This window comes from Colossoma macropomum, unplaced genomic scaffold (assembly GCF_904425465.1).
Source record: "Colossoma macropomum unplaced genomic scaffold, Colossoma_macropomum, whole genome shotgun sequence".
NCBI lineage: Eukaryota > Metazoa > Chordata > Actinopteri > Characiformes > Serrasalmidae > Colossoma > Colossoma macropomum.
The window spans coordinates 32134515-32162414 of record NW_023494803.1 but is presented as its reverse complement, the minus strand read 5'-3'; the positions used below and the strand labels follow the sequence as shown (position 1 = coordinate 32162414).

General features: G+C 38.9%; 1 protein-coding gene across 5 annotated transcripts in view; it reads right to left on the bottom strand.

Annotated features, from left to right (window-relative positions):
• Window positions 1-11087: 11087 nt before the first annotated feature.
• Window positions 11088-27900, bottom strand: part of esrrb (estrogen-related receptor beta) — a 74195-nt gene continuing 57382 nt past the window's right edge. For all 5 annotated transcript variants that reach the window (XM_036593707.1, XM_036593709.1, XM_036593705.1 and 2 more), the window contains 2 exons: window positions 17669-17938; window positions 11088-12025 (listed from right to left, as the gene is read on the bottom strand). In XM_036593707.1, the coding sequence (XP_036449600.1) occupies window positions 11781-12025; window positions 17669-17938 (515 nt within the window). In that variant the 3' untranslated portion in view covers window positions 11088-11780. The remainder of the gene's footprint in view (window positions 12026-17668; window positions 17939-27900) is intronic.

Below are 27900 nucleotides of genomic sequence, written 5' to 3'. Positions count from 1 at the left end.
CGGCTGTCGCTCACTCCTCCACTGCTGTGGGATAGTTAAGATTTAAGATAATGACACAGGGACTTGCGACATTGATATGCCCGGGCGAAAGGCCTCCCCGTCTTGCCGGAGATGGCTGTCAGGCGTTTGGCAATGAAAGAGTTGAATGTCTTGGCGCGTTTCCCCCGCGTCAGGAAGAAAATTGTTCGTAGCACCGGGTCTCGTACACTTGTCTCAACTCATTTATTTCAGCCAAGGTCTACAGATATAAATAAAAGGAAATGTTACTGGAGCATTTTAACTCCGTGGCCAGCCTTGAGACCCGTAATGTAACCCACATATCATCAAAAGTGCTGAATCTCCCTTTGTCACTGGGCGTGACACGCCATTCCTCCAAAACATATTCACATTATGTCTGAATCCCACAAATGCTAATCAGTGGGGAAAACACAGGTGTCTGGTGTTGACCTCCACATTTGTTTTGCAAATGCTCAATATATATATATATATATATATATATATATATATATATATATATATATATATATATATATTACTTTATTATTTGAATAAAAAAAAAATCTTAAAATATAAAATTGAAAACAGGCAATTTTCAATAATTCATCCAAACATGGGAAGAAACTACACTTCTGCAGTTCAACAGGTGGTCCATAGATGGAGCTCTTCTCATTAGAATACATTAAAGCCGGTCCACTTCAGAATGCCCTGTGGTTAAAAGCCCAGTGTGTTGAGGCACAGTAAAGCTCCAGCCAAGCTGTCCCAAGTGACAGAGGGAATGCAAGGAATAAACACCGCACCCTCGCTTCAACAGGCCTGTAATTGTACAAATAGTTGTCTTCTTATCCTTTACTTAACACACTGGACTGCCCCAAGTGTGTAAGTGAGAAAGCCACAATTGTCCATGGTCCCCTGCAGCAGAATGACTTAATTTAGCTAACCAGAGAAATCTAATTACAATAATGCACAGAGAGGCGCGTATTACGTATTCTTTGCCTTTGCTTTTTTTCTCCCCCTAGTTGGACACTCTTCTCTTACCTCACACTGGCTGACAGAAGAGGAGATAATACACACCCAAAGGCAACAGTGACAACAGTAAAGACTTTCATTGGAGGGGTTTTAATCAGAATTCACAGTCTCGTAAAGTTTGCAGACGCTGGTGATAGGTGGGGAGATGTGGGCTCTAAGGAACTGTGCGAGAAGTGCTCTGTGATCAGGACTGTACTATGAAGTGTGTTGTGCTAGAATAATATAACTGGATTTTAAAGTACACTATACCTTCTCTCAAAGTAACCAAATTTGTAAATAAATAAAATATTTTTTTACATTTTTACATTTGCAACATAACTGTTATAGCAGTGTATAGGCTTACATATACATACATTATATAGGTTATATGTATACATTTATTTATTTTTACATGCTAGATTTATCTTTAATGACTTGTTTGTTGTATTTTTTATAGGCACATTATTGAATTTGTTGTTGCTCAGTTTTGGTGTATCACATTTACTGTCTGTCTTCTGACAATATTGATGGCAGACACAGAACTGCAGTGACTTTGAGGGAAAAAAACAGCTTTTGTGTTCTCTTTGTTTGTCTAATTGATATTTTCGTGAATAATCCATGCTCCGACCATTCTCAATTAGCTGGATAGTGACAATGCTAATTCCCTGTAAAAGAGGCCCAAAATGCCTGCCGATATGTGAGCTTTAACTACACAAAGCCATTAGGCCGGCGCAGCAGCTGTAGGAGGCTGCTATTGATCAATGTGAGGAACTGACAGAGGTATTCTCTGTGTCTCTGTATTGTGGCGCTGGAGACTGACATTGTAAGAGACACTTTCGACTCCATTCTCCCTTTATAAAGCACAAAGAGCCTCCAGGTGTCAAACTAAGTTTTACTGTGATGCTGCGATAAAGGTAGCCTTAGTTTTGAGCCTTGCTCAAGCAAATGCCATGGGCTGCAAGAGTAAAAATACATAATTGCTCGCTTTATGTGTTTTCCGAGTCTAGACATGGTGATATAAATGGAATACAGTTTGGCTGGGCTAGAATTTTCCTTTTGCAACATTTAGAACTGGATTCTCTAATATTAGTGAGCTAAATTCTGTAGTATTAGCAAGCTAATAATTAGCAACATGATAACATATTAATTGCAGAGGTATAATGATGCACACAGTGTTAGATACAGTTTTTGATTTGATACAGGTTGACATTCATTTTGACTTTCTGCTATTTTTCATAATTGTACAAAGCTTTGAAATACTACACCAATTGGTGTGGCACAGAAAAATGCTAATTTTATTTCAAAGTAAAAGTCTCCATTTTCAACTGCCCAGAATTATAAAATCAATGGCAACATATCTCAAAAAGATACATACAGTATGTGCAGAATGTACACTGAGTCTGACATTAAGCAATGAGGACTAAATCTTTCAATATTTTGAAAATTTCACTTCTGATTTAATTGATCGGTGGATTGATGGCTGACAGTAGTTTCCACAAATCATAGCCAATGAGAGACCCTTGGAAGAGACTGAGGGGCATATTATTAATACAGTTTTCAATTTTAATACACTGTTTGGAATGTTCCTTTTATTTTTACATCTTCAATACAGTTTTCAGTTTGTTACACCTTTAATTAATTCACAGCTAATGGTGTCTATGGGTGTTTGTCGATCTTCTCTTTCAGCTTCCATGTGACCCTTTGCACTGTCTCCTGGAATTACCCACAGTCCATTGCTACACGCCTCACAGACAGAAGAAGTGCGGGTGCAGTGCATATGCACACAGCGCCACACAGCCGATTTATGAAAGTCTCTCACTCTCAGTAACAAGGTCATCCTGGACAGAGAGGAGACAGAAGCAGCGTGCCCAAGGCCATTCCCGTGCAGACGGCGATCATATTGAAATTAGCAAATGGACCGCACACTTCAGCTCTCTGCCCCATTTGTGGGCTCTTCCCTTCCTCAATGATATACCGACATGAACTGTGACGGAACATCACCATTTGCAGGACATCAGCGTGGGGAAGGGGGAGGGGGTGTCTAACCACCCTGCACTCCCCCCAACCCTCCCTCCCATGCCCCGCATCCTAAAATAAAATGGATTGACTCTTATTTATTTACAGCATGTTTTGCACTCATCCCATAACACTGTAAATTACCTGCATGGTCAAGGTTCCGTTCTCAGGCAAGGAGAGCGCAAGGGGGGAAAAAGGACATAAAGCATGTGATCTATAAGACATTTAATCCAGGAATCACATATGATCTGTCAATTTCCATATATCAAGCTTTATAGGTCATATTTTAAATACAAAATCACATTTATGAATATAAATGTGTGAATTACAGCCGGTTGTGTGCATTATACCGCGTAAAGTATGTCCATGAGCTTGAGACAACTAAGTAGGCTGGTATTTATGATTTTTGATCTCTTCTGTGAAAACAAAGCGTGCTAGTATTTTCAGGTTTTTGGTGTTAAAGTAAGATCAGATTTTCCTCTTAATGCCATTTAGCTCTCATCTTCGACATTAATGTAATGCTCTCTCTGGCTATTCACCTTGGAACTATTAAACATGAGGATAGGTACATTTAAAAAACATAGGCTGAAGCTAGATATGTGCCTCTATCATCTACTTTGTCTACACTGACATTTTGATCTTTTAGTTGTTGACTACATTGAAACAAGCCAACGTATTGTTCAGAAATGTCATAAATTCTTTTAGAGAGAGATAGTGAGGCAGAGAGAAAGAGAGAGAGAGAGAGAGAGAGAGGGGTTTGTATGCACTCATGAATGCAATGTGTGAGCGTCCCCAGGGACCATGCGCTGGACTCTTGCTTGCTGCAATAAGGAGGATCTCCACTGTAATGGCAAACAAGTGCATTTCTTTTAAGGCCAGTGGAGATTTCTAACCTTTGGTTGACATGCAGAAAAGGTCAGGTCTATCCTGAGCGTCCAGCCCTGAGTAGCCCTCACCATCTTTCCTCTGCTTTCCTACTCCAGCCTGAACCCTGCCTGCACCTCCCTCAGCAACCGCACCCATTCTGAGGGTTTCATACCAGAAAACCTGTAAAATACATTGTTTCTTCAGCCCACTAGTTTGTGAGTGGCAGGCGAGACTGTTTGTTATTCTGTTCTGAGTGTTTATCCACATTTACACAACCGAGTCTGTAAGATTCAGATGCACATTTCTACTTGTTTTTCATGGTCAAGGTTCTGTTCTCAGGCAAGGAGAGCGTGAGGGAGGGGTCATGCTTACAGCTGTTTAAATTGTGTTCTGAATGTGGACCACCCGCTCCCTCCCCCTGCTTTTTTTCCCCTTTTACATCTGTTAGTACAAAAACGCCATTGCTAAAGCATTTCAAAAAGCTGCTGTAACAGATTTGTGTGGTTTTAGGCACACAAAAAACAGTCAAATTTCACTTTCTCTTCTCTTGATTCTCTTCATGCCTTAGAAGAATTAAACAGGCTACTGTGCCTTTAAGGCTGATATATGTAAATGATCTCTGTTCTGATTGGCTGTCCTGTATTGTGCCTCAGTTAAAAAGCAGTCCAGGCTGAAACAATTCTTCAGTGTGAATAGGCAAAGCTGAATTGCTGGAGGCTTTATAGGTGGATATATGTAAATGTATTTGTTTTCATGACAGCACAAAATCAATGAATTTAATATGGGCTTCTTTGTAGCGTAGAGCATATATGCTCTGTGTTGGCTGAGGGGCTACGTCAAACTCTTATATTTACAAAAAGTGAGGCAAATTTTAACTATTGGCAATCATAAAATATTGCTGAGGATTTTTACTGTGTTTTTATTTTATTTATGTTGATTTGTGATGTGCTACAATTTAGCTGTTTTTATGTTAATGCACAAATTTATTTTCTCTTTATTTTTAAATTGAAAGCCCCTGTCTCCCCTCCATAGAAAGCTTGGAAATCTGTATTTTGATCACTGCTGTACTATGACCACAGCCTATTTTTACTAGTATATATGCAATGTACAACAAGTCTTCTCTTAATGAGGATGACATTTAAATGGCCTATACTCTGGAAAACTTCTTTTTTCTCCTTTTTGGAAATAGAAAAGTTTGATGTGGTATGTAAAGTACATGAGAAGTGCACACATGGAAGCTAAGCAGCAAAAAAAACAGCTGACAGCAGTTTAGCCCAGCCTATTCGCACTTAAGTTATAAAGAGTATTTCATCCTGCTTTTTTAATGCGGCACAATACAAGGCAGCCAATCAGAACATTTACATATAGTCTTAAAGGAACAGTAACAAAAACAGCCAGTTTCATTGTACGGGATAAAGAGAGGTTGGAAAATAGTCATTATGACAGTTTTAGTAAATAAACTCACACAGATGTTATAAGTGGACCTACAAGAAAAAAATGTAGATTAAAAAAATGTAAAAGTAACCACTCCTCCAAATGTATTGGATCCCTTTGAGCTATAAGGAATGCATAAATCTATTACAAGCCTATTGTTAAAGTTACATTATATATTATAAAATTAATGTATTAAAGAGACTGATCCTTTTCTGCTTCTGTGTCCAAAACTAACTAGACCACACTAGATTAAACCCAAAACTCCCAACTCATGAATTGTGACAGAAGCCATTGTCCCTTCCACAAACACAAATATATTAACACTTGTATGATAATGACCATTTATGGCCGCCTTTACTTCAGCATATTTAAAGTGCTGAGATTTGCTTGAATACCAGCACTATCATTTACAGGAGGACTGAATTTAACCTTTTTTCTACATTTATGCAAACTTTAATCATTAAGGGGACTAAAAGAAGGGACTCTGGAAGGTTCTCTAAAAAGGGCATTTCACATTAAATCACTCCGAATAACTTTGTTTAAATCTTAATGATTTATCTGTGGAGAAATGTATGATAATTGGTGAAATCCCAATCAGGAGGTCCATGCAACACAAAAAGCATAGAGAGGAATGGAGAGAAACATAAAAAGAACAAAAATGGGGTATAGATGCACAGAAGAAGAGGAAAGAGCAAGAAGCCAGAGACTGATGAGGGAGCGAGGCTTATATTTTATTTCTGTGCCACAAGCTCTCCTGGGATGTTTGCTCGCTCCGTTTTCAATCCTAAGTGTAATTTGAGCCATTGCTTTATGCAAAGTGTATACTGCAGCTCAGTTCAAACCCAATCACTCACACTGACATGCAATTCTTTCCCTGGTCATCATCAACACTCAGAATAATGGAGCTCAGTTAGGAAATATAAAGGCCTTGAACACATACTGATGGAGACTGCATCCTGATGAATGTTAATCTGTGGACGGAACAGAGAAACCCTAAAACTGCAAACGTCCCACATACGCCTCAGCAGTGCCCACCACAAACTACAGACGAAGCATGGCTCGAAACTTGCTTGCCGGATGTATATTTGCTTTTTTTTAATTAGATAGATGCATAACTGTGTTAACTGATCTTTACTGAATGTGATTTCATTTGGAAATTAACAATTAAATAAATATATAAAACTTCAAAATCTATGAATCATCATGAATCACATTAAAATGCAGGCTACTTTTAGTACTGCAATGGTATCAGTGAACTTGAAGCTAAAATAGCTGTGGTTGGTCCATTTTATGTGTGAATGTAGCTTCATTTTGAAGAACAAAAAGATGGGCCTTTGCTCATTAAATGACCAGTAAAATAATGAGAAAATGTGCACTGTGAAGTTCAATTGTTTTTAAAAGCAAGGCTCATTTCAAATAAGGAGGGACCTAATTGTTAAGTTTTTTCATGCCAAAAAAGAAAATTGCCTCATATTAATTATATAGATTGGGGAATTAACTAATCCCAGGAAAGTGTTTCATTTTATACAGGCCTTAATGGAAGCACATCTCTCCAGCACAGACAGATATTATCTCACATTTTCTTCTACAGTCTTCTACACAAAAATGGACCTTGTATAAGTACATTTATACTGAGATTATAAATTGTACAACCATATTAGCGAATACTTACACTCCTAATGTGGTAGAATAAAAATATGAAATTAAGATTAAATATGTACTGGCTCGTGTAGCGCAGTGCTGCTGGCTCACTCCGGCTGCCTCTCCTGCTTCTCAGGCTGCTGTGCTGTGCTGGAAGTCTCCGGAGACTCGGGCTTCTGATCTTCCGCCACTTAAACAGGAATCTGCTCCGCAAGTGGGGCTCAATCAGAGAGGCTCTAAACTGAGTGGACAAGCTGAAGGCCATCATCACTGCCTGCTGACCATAGAGGCAATGAAGCATTGACAGCAGTCTTTCTTTTACACTCATTGTACGGTGAAGGACCTCAGATGTGTGTCAAGTAATTTCTTAAAGTCTGAAACACAAACACACACACGAAAGATACACAAAAGATGCTGATCTCTCAACATGTACAGTACTGCACAAAAGTGAGACCACCCTGCATTTATTTAATTTCTAGTCCAAATGACCATTTAAAAGTAAAAGTAATTTATTTTTCAAGGGATATTTCTGAGCTCCACTCTTTCTTCAGATCTGAAAAATCCACAGGTGTTTCTGTCCATCCTTCCACTGCGAGAAGGAAACTTAACACTATGAGTCTAAAAGGATGCGTAGCTGTCAAAAAGCACTTACTGAAAAAAGGAGATGACAAAAAAAAATTGCAAATCAAACAAAGAAGCTTCTGGTGTTCTCAGAATAATCACGAACCACGTCCAGAGTCCAGTCCCCAACATCACTGAATGTGTTTGGGATTACTTCAATCATAATTAGCAGAAAGTGAAACCAACTTCTAAGACTGAACTTTGGAGGGGTGGAAAACATATCCTTGAGATTTCTTTGACTAACAAAAGCAAGTCTCCTGAAAAAAATGGCAGCTGTAACAAAGGTGAAGAGTGGACACACTAAATACTAAAATGTGATATTACAGTTAGTTGTTGAGGCTTCTGTGTAATTTTCCATTAAATATATGTTTTCTGGTTTTGTTCCTTAAAATTTAGTAAACTTGTATTTCTAGTACTGTTTTTATCGGAAATGCTTTTACAGCACTGTATATCGCTGCTGTCAGAACAAAACCTTGTATCTCCAGTTTATGACATAATTTGAAAATGCCCGATGCCCTTTACATCGTGTGTAAATTTCATGATTAATGGACCAAAAGAAATGGACCAAAATAATGAGGAAAAAAGTCTGGTTACACAGACTTACATTAAAAGTAAAGTACGTCCTTTCCTTCTCCTGTAAAGTTATCATTCTGAAGATACAAGGTTTTGTTTTCCAACAGCAGCAATATGTAACTGGCCTGAATACAAGGCTACCTTTGCATAATAACCAATAGATAACATCTCTGAACATCCCACACAGCAAAATCTGCAGTGTTGAATTAACCTTTATAGTGTTCATTTGTGTCAAATTGGACCTAAATTAAGATTGTAGTCTTGTTTCTGTATTGGGGGGTGTTCATTCAACACTGGGGGACTTGGTATAGGCTGCTTTAGAGAACGGTCAGTGTGCTACAGCCATCCCAGGAGAGCACAGAGATGCTTTGAGGGCATCGGGCCTTTCCAAATCACCGCGCTTGTGTTGCACTATGTGCAGTGTCTGGTGTGTAGTCAAAAAAACACAAGAAAAAAAGCAGTCGCAGTACGTTGGGAGTATATCTTTTTCTTTGTTCCTTTTCTCATTTTTTTGACATCAAAACAAAAAAGAAATGTGACACAGGAATTGTTAAATGAACAATCAGAGATATTATTGTACAGTGCAGCCAAAGTGATATAATACACACAATAAATATTTTTTTTAGGAGAAAATAAAATCCCTTTTCATTTTCGACATTTGAACACAGTAGGGACCAATTCTGACTGTTGCATGCTGAGTGTCATTACATAAGGGTTTGGACGAGGGGAACATTTTGGTAAGAAGTATTACAATCAACTGACCATAAGGGGTGTCAGTGCTTCTATACAAACATCTTTCCTTTAAAAGTGGAGCAGTAACTGAGGGAGTAAACCAGTACAGTGTTTATTAAGAGCACAGGTGATAGTGGGAGGGAGTTCATATTGAGCAAGATGAATGGATTTAGATAGATAGATAGATAGATAGATAGATAGATAGATAGATAGATAGATAGATAGAGAGGGTGTGTACTGAAATCTATGTAGAGACTGGCATGGTGAATAGTGCGCTGCAGAGTTCATAATGGAGTAGGTGTAAATAGTGCAGGTGCCGGGGGCAGTAGTGCTTATTGACAGCCTGCACTTACATACAGTGCTGCCCTCTCAATGCAACAGAAAGTTCAAGATCGCTCACAATCTCTGCACAACACACATGCAGCCAGTGCTCTTTGACTATTTGCACTGTGTCCAAATTGAGACTGCACAGTCTGGATGAATGATGAGGTAGTTACTGGATGTTGCATGTTGGTTCAACGTACGTATGCAAGACTGAGGGTACATACAGATAAAAAAGTCCAAAAAAGACCACAACAACTCTCTTTTTGCTCCAAATGTAGGGGCTATGAGAGAGCATGTGAGGTCAGAGGTCAAGCTATATCCTATAGTGTTCCTTTAAGTGAGTTCCTTTGCAGTGTGTTAATCTCTTCTTGCATCTTCTGAAAGAAAAAAACAAACAGTAATGGCATGATTTTAGTCAGAATTGGTCCCTGTTGTTACCCACGTAGTATGCACAACAGAATGAAAAATGCCCTGTATTACATTGTCCTTATCTGCCTGGCTAAGCCCACTCCATACACAGGACTGTGGCCACTTCAAGTTTAGACAGTTTAGTGGAGAGAGGCCCATGACCATCCTCCATTAAGTAGCCAATGAGTGTACAGCAGGATGCACTTTGGCCAATGATATAGTGAGCGAGCTGGCCACCATCACCCTTCACTATGCCAGTTCCTTTGATCACAGTATCAAATTGTGACAGCGCCACAATTTACAACATCACATAAAATGACATCAGTAGTATAAGCCGTTCCCTTCCCAAGCAGACTCTCTTGAAATGGAGGAAAAGGGTGACTGAAATCTACAGCACTGAACTACGTTTCCCGTCATGCACCACAAAAGGTCAAACAAAACAACATGGCAGCTCTATTTTAGAGCAGTTGCTGAGATGTTGGAGCAATGTTGGTGTTTTCTAGTCATCCTCCATGGCTGTTTGCGCAGCGAACCCTTGGGTGGGGAGGGTTTAGGGGGTAATTAGCTGTTTATGTAGATGCCTGCTTCAAAGCCCTTTTTAGCAATCAATGCGTCAGCGCTATTGTGTCAACATGAGGTCAAGAGCCCTCAGCGTGTGCGCGCTCTACTCTTCAGCCTGCCGCCACCTTTGGAGGCCTAAAAATAAAAGCTGGTGTGAAAGACCTGCACCTGCCGTTCACCTTCATTTGGATACATTGCTATAAAAGTGCCAGGACTATAAAAAGTCCGGGCCACTTCTAAAACGGGCCGAGCAGATGCTGGGCACCTTGCTTCCTCTGTGCGGGACGGCTCTACCCGCGGCTTAACGCGCCCAGAATAGTTCCTTTGACATATGGGCCTCTGATTGTTTGAACGTGGAATCTCCTGGACTTCGGCCACTCGGCATAAATCCTTTGATACCTCCTCCTCCCCTCCACCTCATCCACCTCCAATCCCGGCCGACCTCCCCCCACCAATCCCTCACTCATCTTTCACTCTGCCCAAATCGGGTCTGTTCGTCAGCCTGCCAGCGAACATTTAGCACCAGCTTACTCCGCCGACCAAATACGGGTTGGAGGAAAACATCAGCAACAACAACAACAACACCAACAACAACAACAAACAGGAAAACAAAATGGGCCACAGTGCAACAGGCAAGTGGTGCGTTTATTGCCGGAATGCACTCACTTGCAACACGTAATATATCAAAGGGTATTGTGTTCTAATGGCAGCAGCATTGAAAAGCAGTCAGAGGGGTTCGGCCCCCGGTGCCTGTCCCATCAGCTCCCTTTATTGCTGAATTTTACTACAGAGTAAGACAACTGACTACCTGGCTATGCTAGTTTGGTTAAACATGTTTACCAGTTGTGTCGTCCCATGCGCGGTGTGATAAATCAATGCCGCAGGGGGTCACTGTTCTGAAGAGGTATATTCATGGACGTTTAAACTGAAAGAGCTCATGTTCCTTTTTTTTTCTTTTTTTTGTTTTTTACTGATTATGTGTCCCCCCATCCGGTCAAGCAAAGCAAGACAACATGGCTGTCATTTCCCCCAACTTTTGCCTGTACAGTCACCTCATTTTATCGCACTGTGAATGAATATTTACAAGTCCAAGCAGAGTCCTGGTAACATCCAGGGGCTGAACCATCACGTGAGATGCTCCACAGGTTTACAGATTTAATCATGACATGTATAGAGAGTTAGGTTTTCAAAATTTTGAAAATAAAAAAGAGCGTCCGACCACCTTATTGAGAGATTTCTTCCTTCATACATAAGCACAGACCATAAACAAACAAAAAAACAAACCAAAAAAATCATTACTGTACAAGTACATAGGATTTGTTATATATTTTAAACTTTTCTTCATTTATATTTATACTTTGAGTTTTTTCCATTGCGTTTCTTCTTTTTTTCAGGTCTTCTTTAAAAATGTCTCGTGTCCGAGAAAGACAGAGGGGGACGGGTTTGAAAAGACAGAGAGGGGAGAGAGGCGAGTCTATAATCTGCTTGTCAAACAGTGTGTCTCTCTCAGCACCTCTCCTCAGTTAGTGTGTCTCTAACGCATCCCTTTTCGCTGTTGCCGCGGCAATGTGACCGTGGCTGCCATGCGCGGGGCCTGTTCAGACCTTGGCCTCTAGCATTTCCAGGAACAGTTTGTGCATGGGCACTTTGCCCTGCACCTTGATGCTGTAGAAGTGCTGCACCGCCTTGGTGGCCGTCTGCCGGAGCAGGGGCAGGGTCATTAGCAGCTTTCCTGCTCGCCGAGGGTCCTCCGTGTGCTGCCCGCTCTCATAGTCCTGCAGGGCCTCGTGAAGAGCGTCCTGCAGCTTCTGAACTGCCTCCACGTCCTCTATGTGCATAGAGTCTAACAGGGGAAATAAGAATCAACACGTATTGATTAGAGGAATCTTCCACACACATTGATAACCTTGGTATAAAACCTCCTTACAACATGCTGTCACAAATTTAACAAATAAAATAAGTAGTCTTGAATAAGGATGCACCAATATGGCAATGTACATATCTGCATAAACATTTATAAATTATAAATATATGTAGAAAATTGAAGCTAAGTTTATCTGTATTAGTATTATGGAGAAATATAGCACAATAAATACATTATCAAATATATCACCTGTGCAATGGCAAAATTTGTTAGAAGCAATTATCTTCTGGAACCAATCTGGATCTGATATCATCAGACATCCTTAGTCCAGAAAGTCAGTAATGTACGTAAAATAAAACAAAAAGCATTTTAATTTTCACAAGCCCTTTTACTGATTCCATATTACCTTAGCATTTAGAATACTGTACTGACGTAGATAAGATATTTTAATAGTGTGCCAGATAAAATGAATGGAAAATCAATATCCAAAAATAAATAAATAAACTAACTAAATAAATCGATAAATAGTGGTTGAGAGACACTGATTGAAAATACAGACAAAAAAGCTCAGCCAAGACTAACTGAATCCAAAGAAAACACTTTCTTTTTACCACTTACACAGCGTTACAGGAATAAAAGCATTAAGTCAACATGTCTAATTACACTGTGGTTCATTTCTGTAAAAAGAGTATATTACATTGTAATATCAGCAATATTTAGCATTAGCAAACTCATACTTAATTAAAAGATGTATTTAATTTTTTTATAAATACTTTTACTTTTCTTTAGTGAAAATTTGAGTGATTTGTCTGGTTCCCTAAAGACCCAGGTTTAAAAAAGAGGTTTGTGAGTGTGAAGAATCTTTTAAAAGCTGCACATAATATAAAGGTGCTTTACCAATTTAAGACCTTTTCCTAGAACCATTACATTATGTTGAGGTTCTTTAAGCCTTTAATAGGTTCTTCAGACTCACACACCTTGTTCACAAAAATGGTTCTCTGAAGAACCACCCTCTAAAGTTCTTTAGGGAACCAAAAGTGGTTCTTCTATGGCACTGCGTGGAGAACCCTTCATTATATATGCTGAAAGGGTTAGGGAAAAATTAAGGTGGACAGATATTTAACTGAATGTAAGTTAAAATGTACACCTTTAAAAAGGGGTTCTAAAAGAGTTCTTTAGTAAAAGCAATAGTTTGTATATAGAACGATGACAACTATAAGAACCATTTTAAAGCACATAAGGTTAAATGGTTCTTCTGACTTGGTTTAATGGTTAAACTGTTCTTCTCTATGACCAAAAACCTGTGGTACATGGTCTCTTGAAAGAACCATCTATAAAATGGTCCCTTATTGCACCAAATTGTATTTTGCTACTTTTACTAGTCATAGAACTTTATTTTTGGTGCTACATAAAACTACTGCTGCTAAGAGTGTACTTAAGCATCTAAAGCGTTCTCTCCAAATGAAGTGTAGCCAATATACTCACCAACAAAATGTCAACGCTGCAGAAATTAATCAACAAATTCTGCCTCTACAAGATAAGTGTCTAGATAATTCTAGCAGTCTAGACTAATATTATTTTCAATCTGTATTCTCCACTGTTCTGTCATATAATTAACTATTCTGTACAATACTTTTTACAGTATTTCAACGCTGATACATACTGAGAGGACATGGGGTTAACTCCCCCCATCACCACCTCTCACACAGGCAGAGTCTGAGGCGGTGATTGTTAAGTCGTGTCTGACACCTTAGATGAGGAGTGTGATTGGCTCTGGCCTGTCTCACCTTGGTGCATATTTCACCATGCGGGACAATAAACAGGAAAAATAGATTTCAGAATTCGTCTAAAATTAAAATTCATCTACTGGAACAACTGTATTCCCAAGACCTTGAGACACCCGTCTGATCCCTCAGTGCTGAATGAAGCAGGCTGTGTTTGCAACAAGCGAGCAAGGTGATGACAACAAGTGAGAAAAACACTCTGTGTGAAGGCAGAGAGATGGATAAAGAAACACACTGCTGATTTATTCTGTTTCTACTGTCGTATTGTTAAATCTCAAACATTCGGTGTCTTAACCGTAGAGGTTGTCATCATCACTGGTGATAATAAAAGCATGGTGTAATTTGATATTAATATTCCCACCACTGGCTTTTTGATCAAGTAGAGAAATTTGTTGGAAGTGACGCTTCTAAGCTTTCAATCGATGCCACATCTGTGTTTGTAAGTAGAAGACAGGAGATCTTTTAGCATGATTTGATTTTGATGAAAGGTCATTTCTGTGTGTACAGGAAAGAAGAAACCTTTATATGTTTGCTATGTTTTTGTCAATTCTTGACAAAAGGGCAGATTCTAACGTGTCGAGACAGAATGTAAAACGTAAATGTAAAGTGCTGGGTAATTAAATCTGCCACTGAATAATTACTAGGAATGTAATACTGCATATTATATTGTGCTCTTCAGTACAAGCATCTGAATTTAAAACACACAGGTATCAAACAATGCATTCAAGTGACTGGCGCAAATAAAGTAAATTACATGAAGTTTGGCTTAAAGAGGAATCCTTTTTATATCAAAAGTGTAATTTTCAAATCCTAAATTTCATGAAATTTAAATTTACAATCAACACTACTGTATACTTCATATAAATATAAAACTACTATAAAACTACAACCGTTTTAAGGAGGAAAGTTTAACCAAAAAACATTGAGTTTGTGAACTGCCTGTAACTAAATTAGACCAATCATAAAATTAGACCAATCGAAAGCAACTAAACACCCATGTGCTGTGTACACGACAACATAACCATAACTATCTGGCAGTAAATGTCAAAATGTCAGCATTCAGGCTTCAAGCCAGAAAAGAAGGATTCTTTGGTCTCTTCGGCTACATTAACAGGCCTAGATCTTAATTTACATAAAAATGATAATAATCACAATTTATTTTTGCAGCCACAATGTTGAAAAAAAAATCCGAATAAGATATTTTTGCCAAAAAGTGTTCAGCTCTAAAATATAAACAAGCAAAGCCCACAATGAGTGTAGAGGCTCTTCCTCTGAAAATATCACTTTTTTCTCAAAATTAGGAACAGTGTGGAGAAGAACACTCCTTGCACATATTAGCTTATCACTAGTGCATTAGTATAAAATATTGTAATTATATAATAAAATATCGATTTACAAAAACATTAACATATTAACACATGGCACGTTTTCACCTATTCCTTATTTTTGCTGTATGGAAAAATGAATCAAGACTCCACTGTATTATAATAATCTGCATTATGAATTTTTGAACTGGTTTTGAACATCTTTAATAATTACATTTTAATAGCACAGCAAAACCAAAGTAGTAACCCTGCACTTTAAAATGTAAGACTTCTAAGAGTTGATATTATGCTTTCACATATGGGAACTGAACCTGGTACCCTGTTAAGTCACAGCGCTAGACTGACAAAAATGTAGATGTTTTATTTTTACATGATTGGTGATATTTACATGATTGGTATTCTTTATTGTTTAATCTCAGTTATATTTACACGTATGCCACTGTGTGTGCACATCTCTGAAGGAGAGAGAAACGGAGGATGAAGAGTCAGTGTGAGTTTGAGTGTGTGTGTGTGTGTGTGCAAGAGATAGAGTGAGTAAGGGGAGCATTAAAAAAAACAACTTTGAAGAAACAATTTCCTTGCAATCCATCAGAGAGCCCCCGTCGATCCAATTGATAAACTGCTAATTACAAAATCAATCGCTATGAATTTTCACAGCTGTCAGACAGAGACGCTCCCACGAGAGCCTTCACACACACACACACACACACACCACCCTCACACACATGCTCTCTCCTCTCTCTGTCTCTCCCACCCCTCCGGTCCCGGCTCCACCTACCACCAAAAGGTCTGTCAACTGAAAGTAAAGCAAAGTCCACCCTCAGCATTTTTCAATTTTTACAGCGAACAAAGACAGAGAGAGAGAGAGAGAGGGAAAGAGAGAGAGAGAGAGAGACAGACAGAAAGAGAGAGAGAGAGAGAGAGAGATGACGGGTCTCTGTCCAGACATTGATCAGAGCGGGACAGAGCGTGCTTCTGAAAAGCAAGCTGTCGATAGAGGCCCCTCGTCTTCTGCCCCGGAACAAACGAGGCCCATCACTCCCTGATACTCATTCCATTCGACTTAACACATTTTATTGACAGCCCCTGTGCTCCTAATGAAATGCTAAATTTATCTCCTGTGGCTGCAGGGGCCCTGTGGCTACTGTTATGGAGATAGATAGAGAGAGAGAGAGAATGAGAGAGAGAGAGAATAGAGGAATGCCACAACACGGAAGGCGTTCAATTAAAAGCTCAGCGCGCCCTCCTCCCGCCCGCTCTCTCCCGCTTTCTGTGTGTCCTTCATGTTTATCTGAGCTGCATCAATCCAGAGCACCCGCATCAAGATCAAGCAGATTAAAGAACATACAGGGCGCCTTTTATTTTGTGGCTGTTTTTGGTCAACATGCTGTTTTTATCGTGATAGTTTATAAAGCTGTAACACAGGATAACAACTACTTGACTAGTGATGTACATTTCGACTAATTTTCATATTCGTGTATCTGCAAGAGTTAATGAACTGTAATCAGTTGAAGGAAAAATAATGCAAAAAAGGAGAAAAGAATGTCTGACAACATTACTGTAAGTAGTAAGCTTACTTTTAGATGATAACACTGGTGTTGCACTAAGTTTGAGTAGCACACAGAGGAATACACTTGAAAATATGTCTGATTACTCAAAAATAGCCAAAAGAAAAGGGTAGATTTTCCTGTTGGATTAGTAACGGAGGCTGCCTCTTCAGACGAGCTAATGACCAGTACAGCAATGACAGCACTGGATGCTGACAGAGACTCACCATCTATTTCTCCTCAGCAGATGATGTGCCAACAGTAAGTTTATCAGAGAAATGTACTTTCACTGTATGTGGATCTAACTAACATCTATCAGTTAACAAAAAAGCTACAGCAGAAGCGGCTGTGCTTCCTTCTCAGTCATATCCTCAACAATGAATTCTTGCTAACATGCTCATGTTCACGTAGTTGTGTTTTGTTATAGCTAACTGTATTATATATATATATATATATATATATATATATATATATATTATATTTAAATATGAGCAAAACTGTCACATTTTACAGTCCAGTGAACACATGAAATTGGTGTTTCATTGAATTGTTGGTCTGTATATTTTCTCCATCTTCCCATGATAAATTATAACAAATATTCAGTATTTCAATACTGACCAGTCGAATCGTTCATCAAATGATGCATCATAACAAAACATTCATTTAGTGATTACAGTATTTAAATGCTGGCACCTCAAATGGTTAATCAAGAACTCGAGGAGCTTATGGAGGTCACTGAAGCTTTAAAAAGGTACTTCACACTTGTACATCTCATTTACAAACACGACTCCTTAAAGAACCATCCATTGAGCATCTTTTGAGAATCAAACTTCTTTGTTATTGCTCTAAAGAACCTATTTTTTCCACATTCATTTTTAAATGTGTAGTTTTGAATAGCATTTTTGTATAAAATACAATCCTGTGTTTTCTTTTGCAGGGTAAATCTGAAGAGCGGTCTGGCTGTACCTGAGTTGGCGAGGGCGATGGCCTTGAGTGTGACAAATTCCTCCTTCTCCACCTTCAGCTTCTTGTACTTGCGGACGAGCTGCAGGATGGACACGTAGAGGTCCAGCAGGCCTGTGAGCCGCGAGTGCTCCTCGTCCATCACGTAGTCCTCTGCGTACACCAACTCGTCTTCGTAGGGCAGCGAGCGGAACACGATGCTCAGGATCAGAATCTCCATCCAGGCGCTCTGCAGTAGACTCATCTGATCTCCCAGAGACAAGCTGGAGAAGCCTGAGGCACAAAGCAAAGAGAGATGATGATGTTTAACCTTAACACCGGACATAAAAAGCATAGTGTAATTTCATATTAATTATCTCTCATTTGTAGTTCACTGAAGCAACTGTCACACAATTTTCAAACCTTCTCCAAAGTTGTGTTCATAAGTATAAGAGCAAATATTTTTGGATCAGTTTGATGAAAAGTTATTGTTTGTGTACTGCAAAAAAAAGTCATGATGCCACTTCTTCTCTTACGATATTGACACTGAACCTTCAGTATCAGCCGATACAGATCTGATATTTTTTTCTTTAAAGAATAACACACATTAAATTGAGCTATTTTTAGTTGAATGACTTCACTTAAGATGAACATTAAAATGTAGGCTTCATGTCTACTTTTGCTTAATCATGCTTAAACCATCCTTTTCCATTTTAACATGTTTTTGTCACTGTCTGACATCAAAAAATGGAAAAAATGCAGACATGCAGGCATGAACACTTGAAGGGATCATTTAAAAAACTATGTTTTGTACTTTTTTGAAACACTGTTTTTGTGATGCCATGCAAACCAATACATTTAAACTGAACCAACAGACCTTCTTTACAGTATTACAGTATAACTCCTCCTGTAGCATAATGCTTATTTGTATAAGTAAATTTTTACAAATGTTCATATTACTCTGTAATATTCTGTATATAATAGTTTTTGTAGTCTATTTTGTAGCACATGTCACATTGGCTGTTTTTTATTATCACTCTTTATTCTCGTAGGACTCTTTATTCTCTTGCCCTGCGATGGACTGGCGACCTGTCCAGGGTGTATCCTGCCTTCCGCCCAATGACAGCTGGGATAGGCTCCAGCACCCCACCGTGACCCAGAAGGATAAGCGGTTTAGATGATGGATGGATGGACTCTTTATTCTATTTATTGTATGTTATTTTACTTTTCCCTTAGCTCAGTACTTGTTAAAAGTCTATGTGCTGTTTGGTCTGTTAATTATGTTACATGTCATACATGTGTGCACTCATCAAGACAAACTCCTGTATGTGTAACATACTTGGCAAAATAAAGTGATTCTGATTCTGATACTTGTCTTTCAGTGTACAGTAGTCTGCTCAGGCCTTTCACACTGATGTTATAGGCAGTGTTTCAGCATGGTCTGCTTTTTGAATGCAGTACAGTAAGCAGCCAATCACAACAGAGTGCATTTACATACACAGTAGTATGCAAAAGTTTGTGTGCCCCTGGTCAAATTACATGTTTTGTTGAATTTCCAAGTGATATTAAATTTACACATCCTCTACAGAGAACTCACTTCTCAATTACTGTTAATTTGCTGAATTTAAACACCAAAATTTGCAGAAAAAAGTGTGATATGTGACATAAGTTTTGTTCTCTGAAGAGGATGTGTTAACTTATTTTCATTTAGAAAATCAACAAAAGGGATAAAGTAAGGTTGGAAAATGGCCATGGAAAATGAACAGTTTTTGGTACATAAAACCACATGATCATAAGTGGACCTTGCTGGAAAATATACACAAGAATATGGACCCTTCAAAGAATTAAATCAAATGTATCATATCATGTAATAACTATGTAATTAACCATGTAATTACACTTAGATAGTATTAGATAGTACAGCAAAATATCAATAATAACTGTAAACTTCTAAGTGTTAAAGGAGGTCAAGAAACTAAATTGCTTGATTTATCATTTGCATTTACATTTATTCTTCCGATGCTTTTAGCAACTTACACATGAAGTAAGCACGATTCAAGCAGACGTTAATGACAAGAGTCTCCTTTACGTTGCTCGACTGTTCCCCTCTCAGGAAAAGTATATTAGTACTTTGTCATGTGCCATTCTGTTTTGCACATTCAAGGCTGAGATCAGTTCTTATTTTCAGATTATGCCGGGGAGCTGTACACTGACAGGAGGAGATAGCATACGAGTAAGAAGATCTAGAAGGGTCAAAGAAGGCACACCAAGTCCTGAGCCCCGGACCTCTCTTTGGCCTTTGTGTAACACAAGTGGAGCTGGCTGGACAGGAATTAGCTGCCTGATGAGCGGTCACTTACACACAAATCACAGCCTCAGCTGCAGCATAATGAAGTGTGCTGCGGTTTTAAAAAATTTCACAACAATGACTGGGTGAGGCAAATCACTACGGCCCGGCGAGGTAAGTGATTTGAAAGCGGCCGAAGACACAGTGTGTCATGGGGATGCGCTGATAACCATCTCATCCTTTTTTTTCCTCCGCTCTCAGCTGTCGATAAACTCTTCACATCCCACTGCCAGGCTCACGACCCCCCCCCCGCTTCCGTCTTTCCCCTCACTCTGTGCGTGCCGGAGGCCTCCATTTTGACAGTATATTAGCCCCCCTCGCAGGCTCTGATGATTAAAATGATTGCTTTTACAAGTTTACCGTTGCAATCCTATCTGCCCCCTCGTGATTAGGGAGGTGATAGATTACAGTATTGACTGGGTCACGCACCATACCTGCCTCCAATGTTTTCCCTCTTTCATATAAATGATCTCATTGAGGAAGAGTCGAAGGGTTGATGTTTATCTGCTTACCGCGTGACACTCTGGAGTGTTTGCAGGGGGGGAGAGAGAGAGAGAGTGAGAGACAGGATAGGAGAGAGAAAGAGAATGAGAGGGAAGAAGAGGCAAAGGAAAAAAAAAGGGGGTACCTGAGTGTTTAATTTCCCTTATCAGAGGGGCGAACACTGGCTGCGCGTGCTGGGGGATACATTAATTAACAGATTGTGATCGGAGCTGCAGGGCCCCTCACAATGTGAAAGGGAATCAATAGGGCCAGAGTGGAGGTGGCAGAGAGAAAAGAAACGGAAGAAGGCCAGGACGGCACCCCAACAAACAAATCTACACACAAATCCGAGCAGCAAACTCAAGACTAACCATCAAACTACAGCAGTCAGTACCGAATATATAAGTAATAGAGCAATCTACCACTGATTTAATGAGTAAAAAAAGGCAAACAATAAAAATACACTACCACTCAAAAGTTTGGAATCACTTCCCACATTAACAACTGTAGACTGAAATGTTATAAACTAGACACTAAAACATGAACTGATGGTTTATTTGTATTGTAATGTATTTTGGGAACAACAAGAAGTTATGAAATGGTAAAAAAGTAAGTGTTATTAAATAATAATCTGTAATTATCCATGTTTTCTGTCACAAAATTACTATTAATAGCTAATATATCAGTGAGATTCAGTCACTACTTTGCCAATTTGAGGAATTATGGCTACTGACTTTATTCTAAGTTTATTATATGCTTATTGTAAGTTTATCATATGTTTATTATATATTTATTCTCATTTCTTAAGTATTACATTTTTTAATTTTTATAGCATTCTACAAATTGTTTATCAGAGCAGAGTAATTCTATATGTGTATCTGCATAAAAATCTGTTTTATATTGTCGAAAACAGTTATTTGAAACTTTTAAACGGTAGTTATCCAAACAATAAAATACAAGCATAGCCTTTAAAAAGTCCAAAATACATGATTGTAAAAAGATAAACGATTCTTTTAAAAAGTAAATATAGAAATATAAATGGACAAATACATCAGACTTCAGACTACAGTTCTGTACAGTAGGATAATTTAAAATAGGCATTATTATACTGCGAATCATGTCAAATAATCATTACCGATTCAAGAAGTTAAGTTTTAATTGTTTTTTAAATTGCATAATCAAATTTAATAAGTAATTGAGTAAATTAAACATTTAAAACCTCTTGATTTATTTCTACTGAACATTTACTGATCAATTGTTGTCCGCATTGTTATAATGCATTATATCTGAGATCTGCAGGTGACTGAACTCAGCCCAGCCTGTCAGGAGTTTAATTGCGGTGCATATGCATATTCAACACAGATTGATCAGCGCATGAACTTTGCATGACAATCACAGGCAGGGCTTAGGCTACCAGAAGAGATCACAGCTCCCCTCGGACCTGGCAGGACGTTCAGGGGCGAGGCACATGTTCAACATGCACACAGGACATGCAGAAACATCCCCCGAGCAGCATACAACCTCACACTCTCAACACCCATCACACTTGGCACTAAAAGGGCTGCCGCTTAATCGTCTGCTGCGGGTTGTTGTGAGATGGAAAAATGCGGAACGTTCTGTGCTGTCCACCCTCTCTCTCTGTCTCTCTCTCTCTCTCTCTCTTCTACTCTCTCCCTTTGCAGTGCTGAATTATCACTCCAAATGGGATCTTGTGTTTTTCCCCTTCGCTTTTTTCCACTCAATTTAATCGAGTAATGAAGTGACTTCCCGGCTCCCCAGGTCAAATGGTGCTCAGGCCACACCGCTGCTGCTGCGCAGCCTTGCTGAAGTGCTTTGAGGAGCGGGTGATTCCCCCCTCTAATGAAATATCAATATTTACATCTTCATTTCCAACCAACTGCCTCTGCATGCTTTGACCAAACATGACACAATATTGACCAAGTTGTGCGGCCTGCCTGCTGTGCCTGCCCCTTGGCACTTTAGCAAATAGAGTGCCCAGTGTCAATGGGCATTAGCCTATCAGTGCATTTGCTTCTGCCCTCAAAGCTGTAGAGATGTGTTCTTTCTATTACTCCACACCATGCTAACACTACTAGCAGTAATTTCATACACATAATTATATACAATGCATTCATAAAATGCTGGAAATAACTGTGTTTTTAATACTGCGCATATCTGCAGAAGGTAGACTCAAGAAGGCAATCCCACCAATTTCTCTGTTTTTCTGCATAACTGAATGTTTCAAATATAAAGATACAAAGTCAGTTAGGGTGGTTTGATGTGAAATGCTCCATTTTTTTGGAAACTTACAAAGTTAGAACTCTTCACTGTGGTGACAGGAACTAGATGTCTGAAGCGTTATAAACCTGACAGAAAGTTGTTACCTAAAATGATTATAAAAGCACTATCTGACACTTTATACACTGCATTGTGATATATTATGAGATAAGATTTTGAACTAAAATACATATTTTTGAACTCATTCATGGCGGAGGAGCACATGCGTATATAGTATAGAATAACATATATAATATATAGTATAACATAATAGTTCCCATATTTTTTCCTTCAGATTTACCACTACTAAAACTGCATATAAAAGCAGAGATCACAGACAGCAAGCTGGAACCATATCAGTATGTCTATAGACATATTCGCAGTGCTGATGATGCTTTCTAACCATTTGGATAGACAGAAGTAGTATGCCAACATTAATCTGAATTACTGCCATAAGAAAAAAAAGCTTTAAAGGTTCAAGAAATCACTCTCAAGTCAGTATAATTCCGTAATCAACAATGGATGCAGAAGAATAGATGTCATTGCTGCTTTATGTGTCTGTGAGGTCGGATTGCTTATGTTGTGTAATTTATTTGTGAAGTACTGTGTTTAAAATATGTTGTCAGTGCTGGATATATTAATTGTTTGTGAAGCTGAGAGGTTTAGGACACACAAAAATGTCTGAGAAATCAGCATCATATCACATACAGAGAGTAATCATAAAAGTTAATCAAATATAAATAAAATGTGTGCTACACTGTGCAGTGTTTTCTGTCCAGGGCATTCTTTTAAGTGTGCTGTCTTTAGCTGTGAGTGGCTGCGAGGCAGGTTATTCTCTCCTGTGCTGTTCGATGTGGTCAAATCCACCCATACACTTACCAGAGCATTATAGAACCTGAGCTGCAATGTTTTTAAAAACTCAATTTATCATTCCTGTGGAGAAAGTCCCAGCACGGTCTATCTTCAGCACTTGTATAAAATGTAATCAGTTTTTAGCTTGTTTTTATGCAGTTCAATAAAGTTCATCACTCGAAACAGCCACTATAACAAAGACAGGCTTGGCTGTGTCCTGCTGACATATTTCATGCCTGCTGAATCGAAGGCAACATTTCTGAAAATGGGTAAAAGCTACAGCCCTCAGAAAAAGGCTTTTTACAGGCCCAGCAGTCCTTTATAAACAAAATAACCAGAAAAAACAGCAAGTTTTAATCTGACTATATTTATGAGCTTATATTTGAAATTGTATTTCTGGCACATTATTGCTGTTGTCTCCTCCTCCTCGACCCTGTGTCCTGTTTGATAGGTTACTGTGGAACCCAGCGTTGCTGATTTCTCTCTCATTTGAGCTGAGCTGTGGGTTGAGGGCTTCTGATGGATTTGAAAATGGCTGCTTACTGACTACCGTTAACATTACTGAGCTACACAGCTATTAAAACACTGCATTCCCCACATAAGATGTAGAAAATAAATGCTGTGATTTCTCTTTATTCACTAAAAGGGAAATAATTTAACCCCTTTAATCAGACGTAAAGTCTCCCTGTGACATGGCTGTGGTACATCCCTCTCCTGTGATCAATCAGCACGATGTTTCTTTTCATCGTTTTGTCCACCAGAGGGGCTGAAAATAAGCGCCGCGTATTTCTGTTGAGCGGAGGTTCATATTCATATTAATTTATTATTGTTTCCTTCTCCCTGAGGGCCATTAGTAGCGCTCATAAAATGAGATGTAATTACGAGGTATAGTGGCCCCCACCAGCTGCACCCCCCTCATATTTCACCCTCAATCAGATATGTGAGAGAGAGAGACAGAGAGAGAGAGAGAGAGAGAAAAAGAGAGAGAGAGAGAGAGAGAGAGAGAGAGAGAGAGAGAGAGAGAGAGAGAGAAAGAGAGAGAAAAGAGAGAAAATAGAGAAAAGAGACACAGAAAAGAGAGAAAAGATACGGGGGAAGACAGGGAAAGAGACAGATATGTATGGAGAAGGGGAAGAGAGAGAGGAAGAGAAAAAAGGGAGAGAGAGATAGAGACAGGGGAAAGAGGCAGAGAGAAGGAAAAAGTAAAATAGAGGGAAAGAGAGAAAAAGAGAAAGAGAGAGAAAAATAAAAGGAGAGAGAGCATAAAGAAAGATACAGAGAGAGGAAAAGAGAAAGATGGAGAGAGAAATAGAGGGGGGAAGAGCGAGAGAGAGAGAGAGAGAGAGAGAGAGAGAGAGAAAGATGTGTGTGTAAAGGAGAAAGAGATACGGTTAGGAAAAGGAAAAAAATAAACTCTAATGAAAAACAAAGCTAAGAAAAATACAGTAAATGATAGAGAGACAGACATTACAGGAAAGAAGCCATAAAACAGAAAAAAAGCATCTTCACTTCGAGCACTGATCTATCACAGCCACTAATCAGAGACAGAAGTCCTGCGGACTGTTGGTCAGTAGCGATGAGAGCGCTGACCAGCCAAGAGTCCTTCTCGCTGCCCTAATTCTATAAGCAGCCGGTCTATGTGAGCTGAGCTGTGTGGGTCTGTGTCCTTCTCCTCACTGCATCTCAACAGACCGTTTATATCTGAACCTTTTCTCACTCAAACGAGCCACCTGCATTCCCAATGACCCCAAGCTAGGGTCACACTTTAAATAAACCTATATGATGCAGGAGCAGTGTAAGTGTGTGAGAGCGGGCTGGATAAGAGTACTTGTCTGAGTGAGAGTTAAAAAAGGCAGAAGAGGAAGAGATGGATATTCAGAGAAAACAATCAGAGAGAGAGAGAGAGAGAATAATAGAGAGAAATAGTGTAGTTATTTAAAAAAAGAAATCTATTATAAGTTACTAATTACTTATTTCAAACTCCAATGAGATTATTCTACTCAGTACTTCCTGAAAAAAGTATCCTAATTGCTTTTATTTTACTTCTGCTTCCCTCTAAAACGGCAGGAAACTTTTCCTCAAAAGTGGAATCCTTTCATGTAAAATATCCCTCAACGTTCGATTTTTTACAAGGCTGACGACAGCTTTTCATTCCCCAGCTTCTTGTTCGAATTTTGCCATTGCCTAACAAGCCAGAAGGTAACTGCTGCACCATTTAAGGTGGAACAGGACAATTCAAACAAGAATCTGGTGAACGAGAAGCTGACTTCAGCTTTGCAACTTTTTAGTGTTTGACAGTTTCTTGTTGCAGATTAAACATATCAAGAAACCAGCTCCAGTGATTATAAATGCAAATAAGTCCATTCATCTCCAAAACATCAATGTTCATCTTAAATCTTTCTCTTTGCCTTTTTGTTAGCTAGGCGAGATTGTAATCTGCATTGCTATAGTGACCAGCGGTCTGCACGCCAACCTTCAGGGTAAATTTGCAGTTACGACTTTACAACAGACACACACATGGATGCGGGAAGCAACCCCCAGATTTCTGGATTGTTTAACTGCAACTACTAATAATACATACATTTTAAAAATTAACTGACATTTAAAATACAGTGTAGGAAACAATGGTGCTTGTTTTAGGGTGGAGTTTGTATGTTTAGGTTTTATTTATACATTTTCAAAATCTGTAGTGTTTCATTTAACGTTGCACTTTCATTACCATTGAAGTTGAACTGCTTCCCTCATCATCTGTTGGTCACTCTGTGCTAAAACACAAGCCATAATAGTGGTCTAATATTGTTTTTTTAAACTTAAAAAGGTCACCTAACATCACAATCGTCCAAGTTTTTCAACCACTATATTTCCCAATTGGTGTGCAATTGAGTTCTGAATCTCTGCTTGACTATGATCGTGACACAACCAATTACAGAGCTACATATTAGCATAATGATTGGTCGCAGCTCTGATCATTTGCATAAAGTTCATCCAGAAGGTGGAAGTGTGAGTGACGTGTATATTGTCATGTCTTGCCACATAATAGCAAAAAAACATTTTTTTCTGGTTACTTGGGTTAAGATTAGGGTTAGGTTTAGGGCTAGGTATACAAAGTACTGTGTAACTCACAGCTGCTGCCCATAATTCCTCAAGAATTTACATGACAGCATCAGTGGGGCCCAATCAATACATGTCTGGTCATAAACTAAGCTGCTTGACATAAATAATTTGACCCAGGTCTGGTCACACATTCAGCAGAGGTGCTGGACTCTCACACTAGCCTTGCCCTTTCACCTTTTCCTAAAGGCCACACAAACTAGACATATATTAGTAACATAAGAATAGCTTTCCAATATGATAAGGGAATTTTGCCACTTATTTCCCTAATTATATTTCAAAAGGATTTAATGGGATACTGAAATTTCCTAGATATCATTTCTAAATACTAACTGACTACAAGGAAAATGATCAGTAGTCAGATAAAAATGTAAGATATTCTATAAATTTCAAATCCAGTTTTGACCCGACATATCTCTGTTCAAATAGGAATGAAGCACATTAAACCAGAGGGCCTCCTCCAGCTGAGATCTGGAGTATCGGTGCTTTTAAAATGATAAGAGGCCCATTAGGCATGAGCACATGGCAGGGAGATGGGTCATTTGGCCAGCGGAGTGTGAACGATATGAAGTTTTGTAACGTTAAATACAGTAATCCCCTTGTCTTAATCTGCTTTTTCTGACCTTCTGACCTGACTCCACTGCTACTTAGTTCTCCCCAGGGTGCCACAGCCTCCATTGGACGTTATATATCTCTGTTTAGCTCAGTGACGAGGAAGAGACGAACCTTAATCAGTCGTGTAATTACACTTCATTTATTTCTGCTGCCAAGCAGACCTGGTGGTTAATGAATAACCATGTCCTATTGACTACTTCTTTTAAGGGGCTGGCCAAAAATAAGATCCTCAAGGGAATGAATAGATGTTTGGGTAGATCAGGGACCATTTAGTCTTGCTTATTTTATGATCACAACTATATGTTGTTGCACAATATATAGTTTGTTAATCATTATCACAATACCGTCCTTTACAATACTGTCACCAAAAGCTACTACGTAAATGAGACATCTTACTAAACACTGTGTAGGCGGTGAGAGAATACGATCACCAAAAGTGGATTAGGGACTGGAACGTGACTGGAACACACTGTCATCGTTATATGTAGCTTAATGCTTCTTCATAAATCCAAATAACATGCTCTGATGCTTTGTACACTACTGCCATATCTAGCATTACACTATGGAGTTT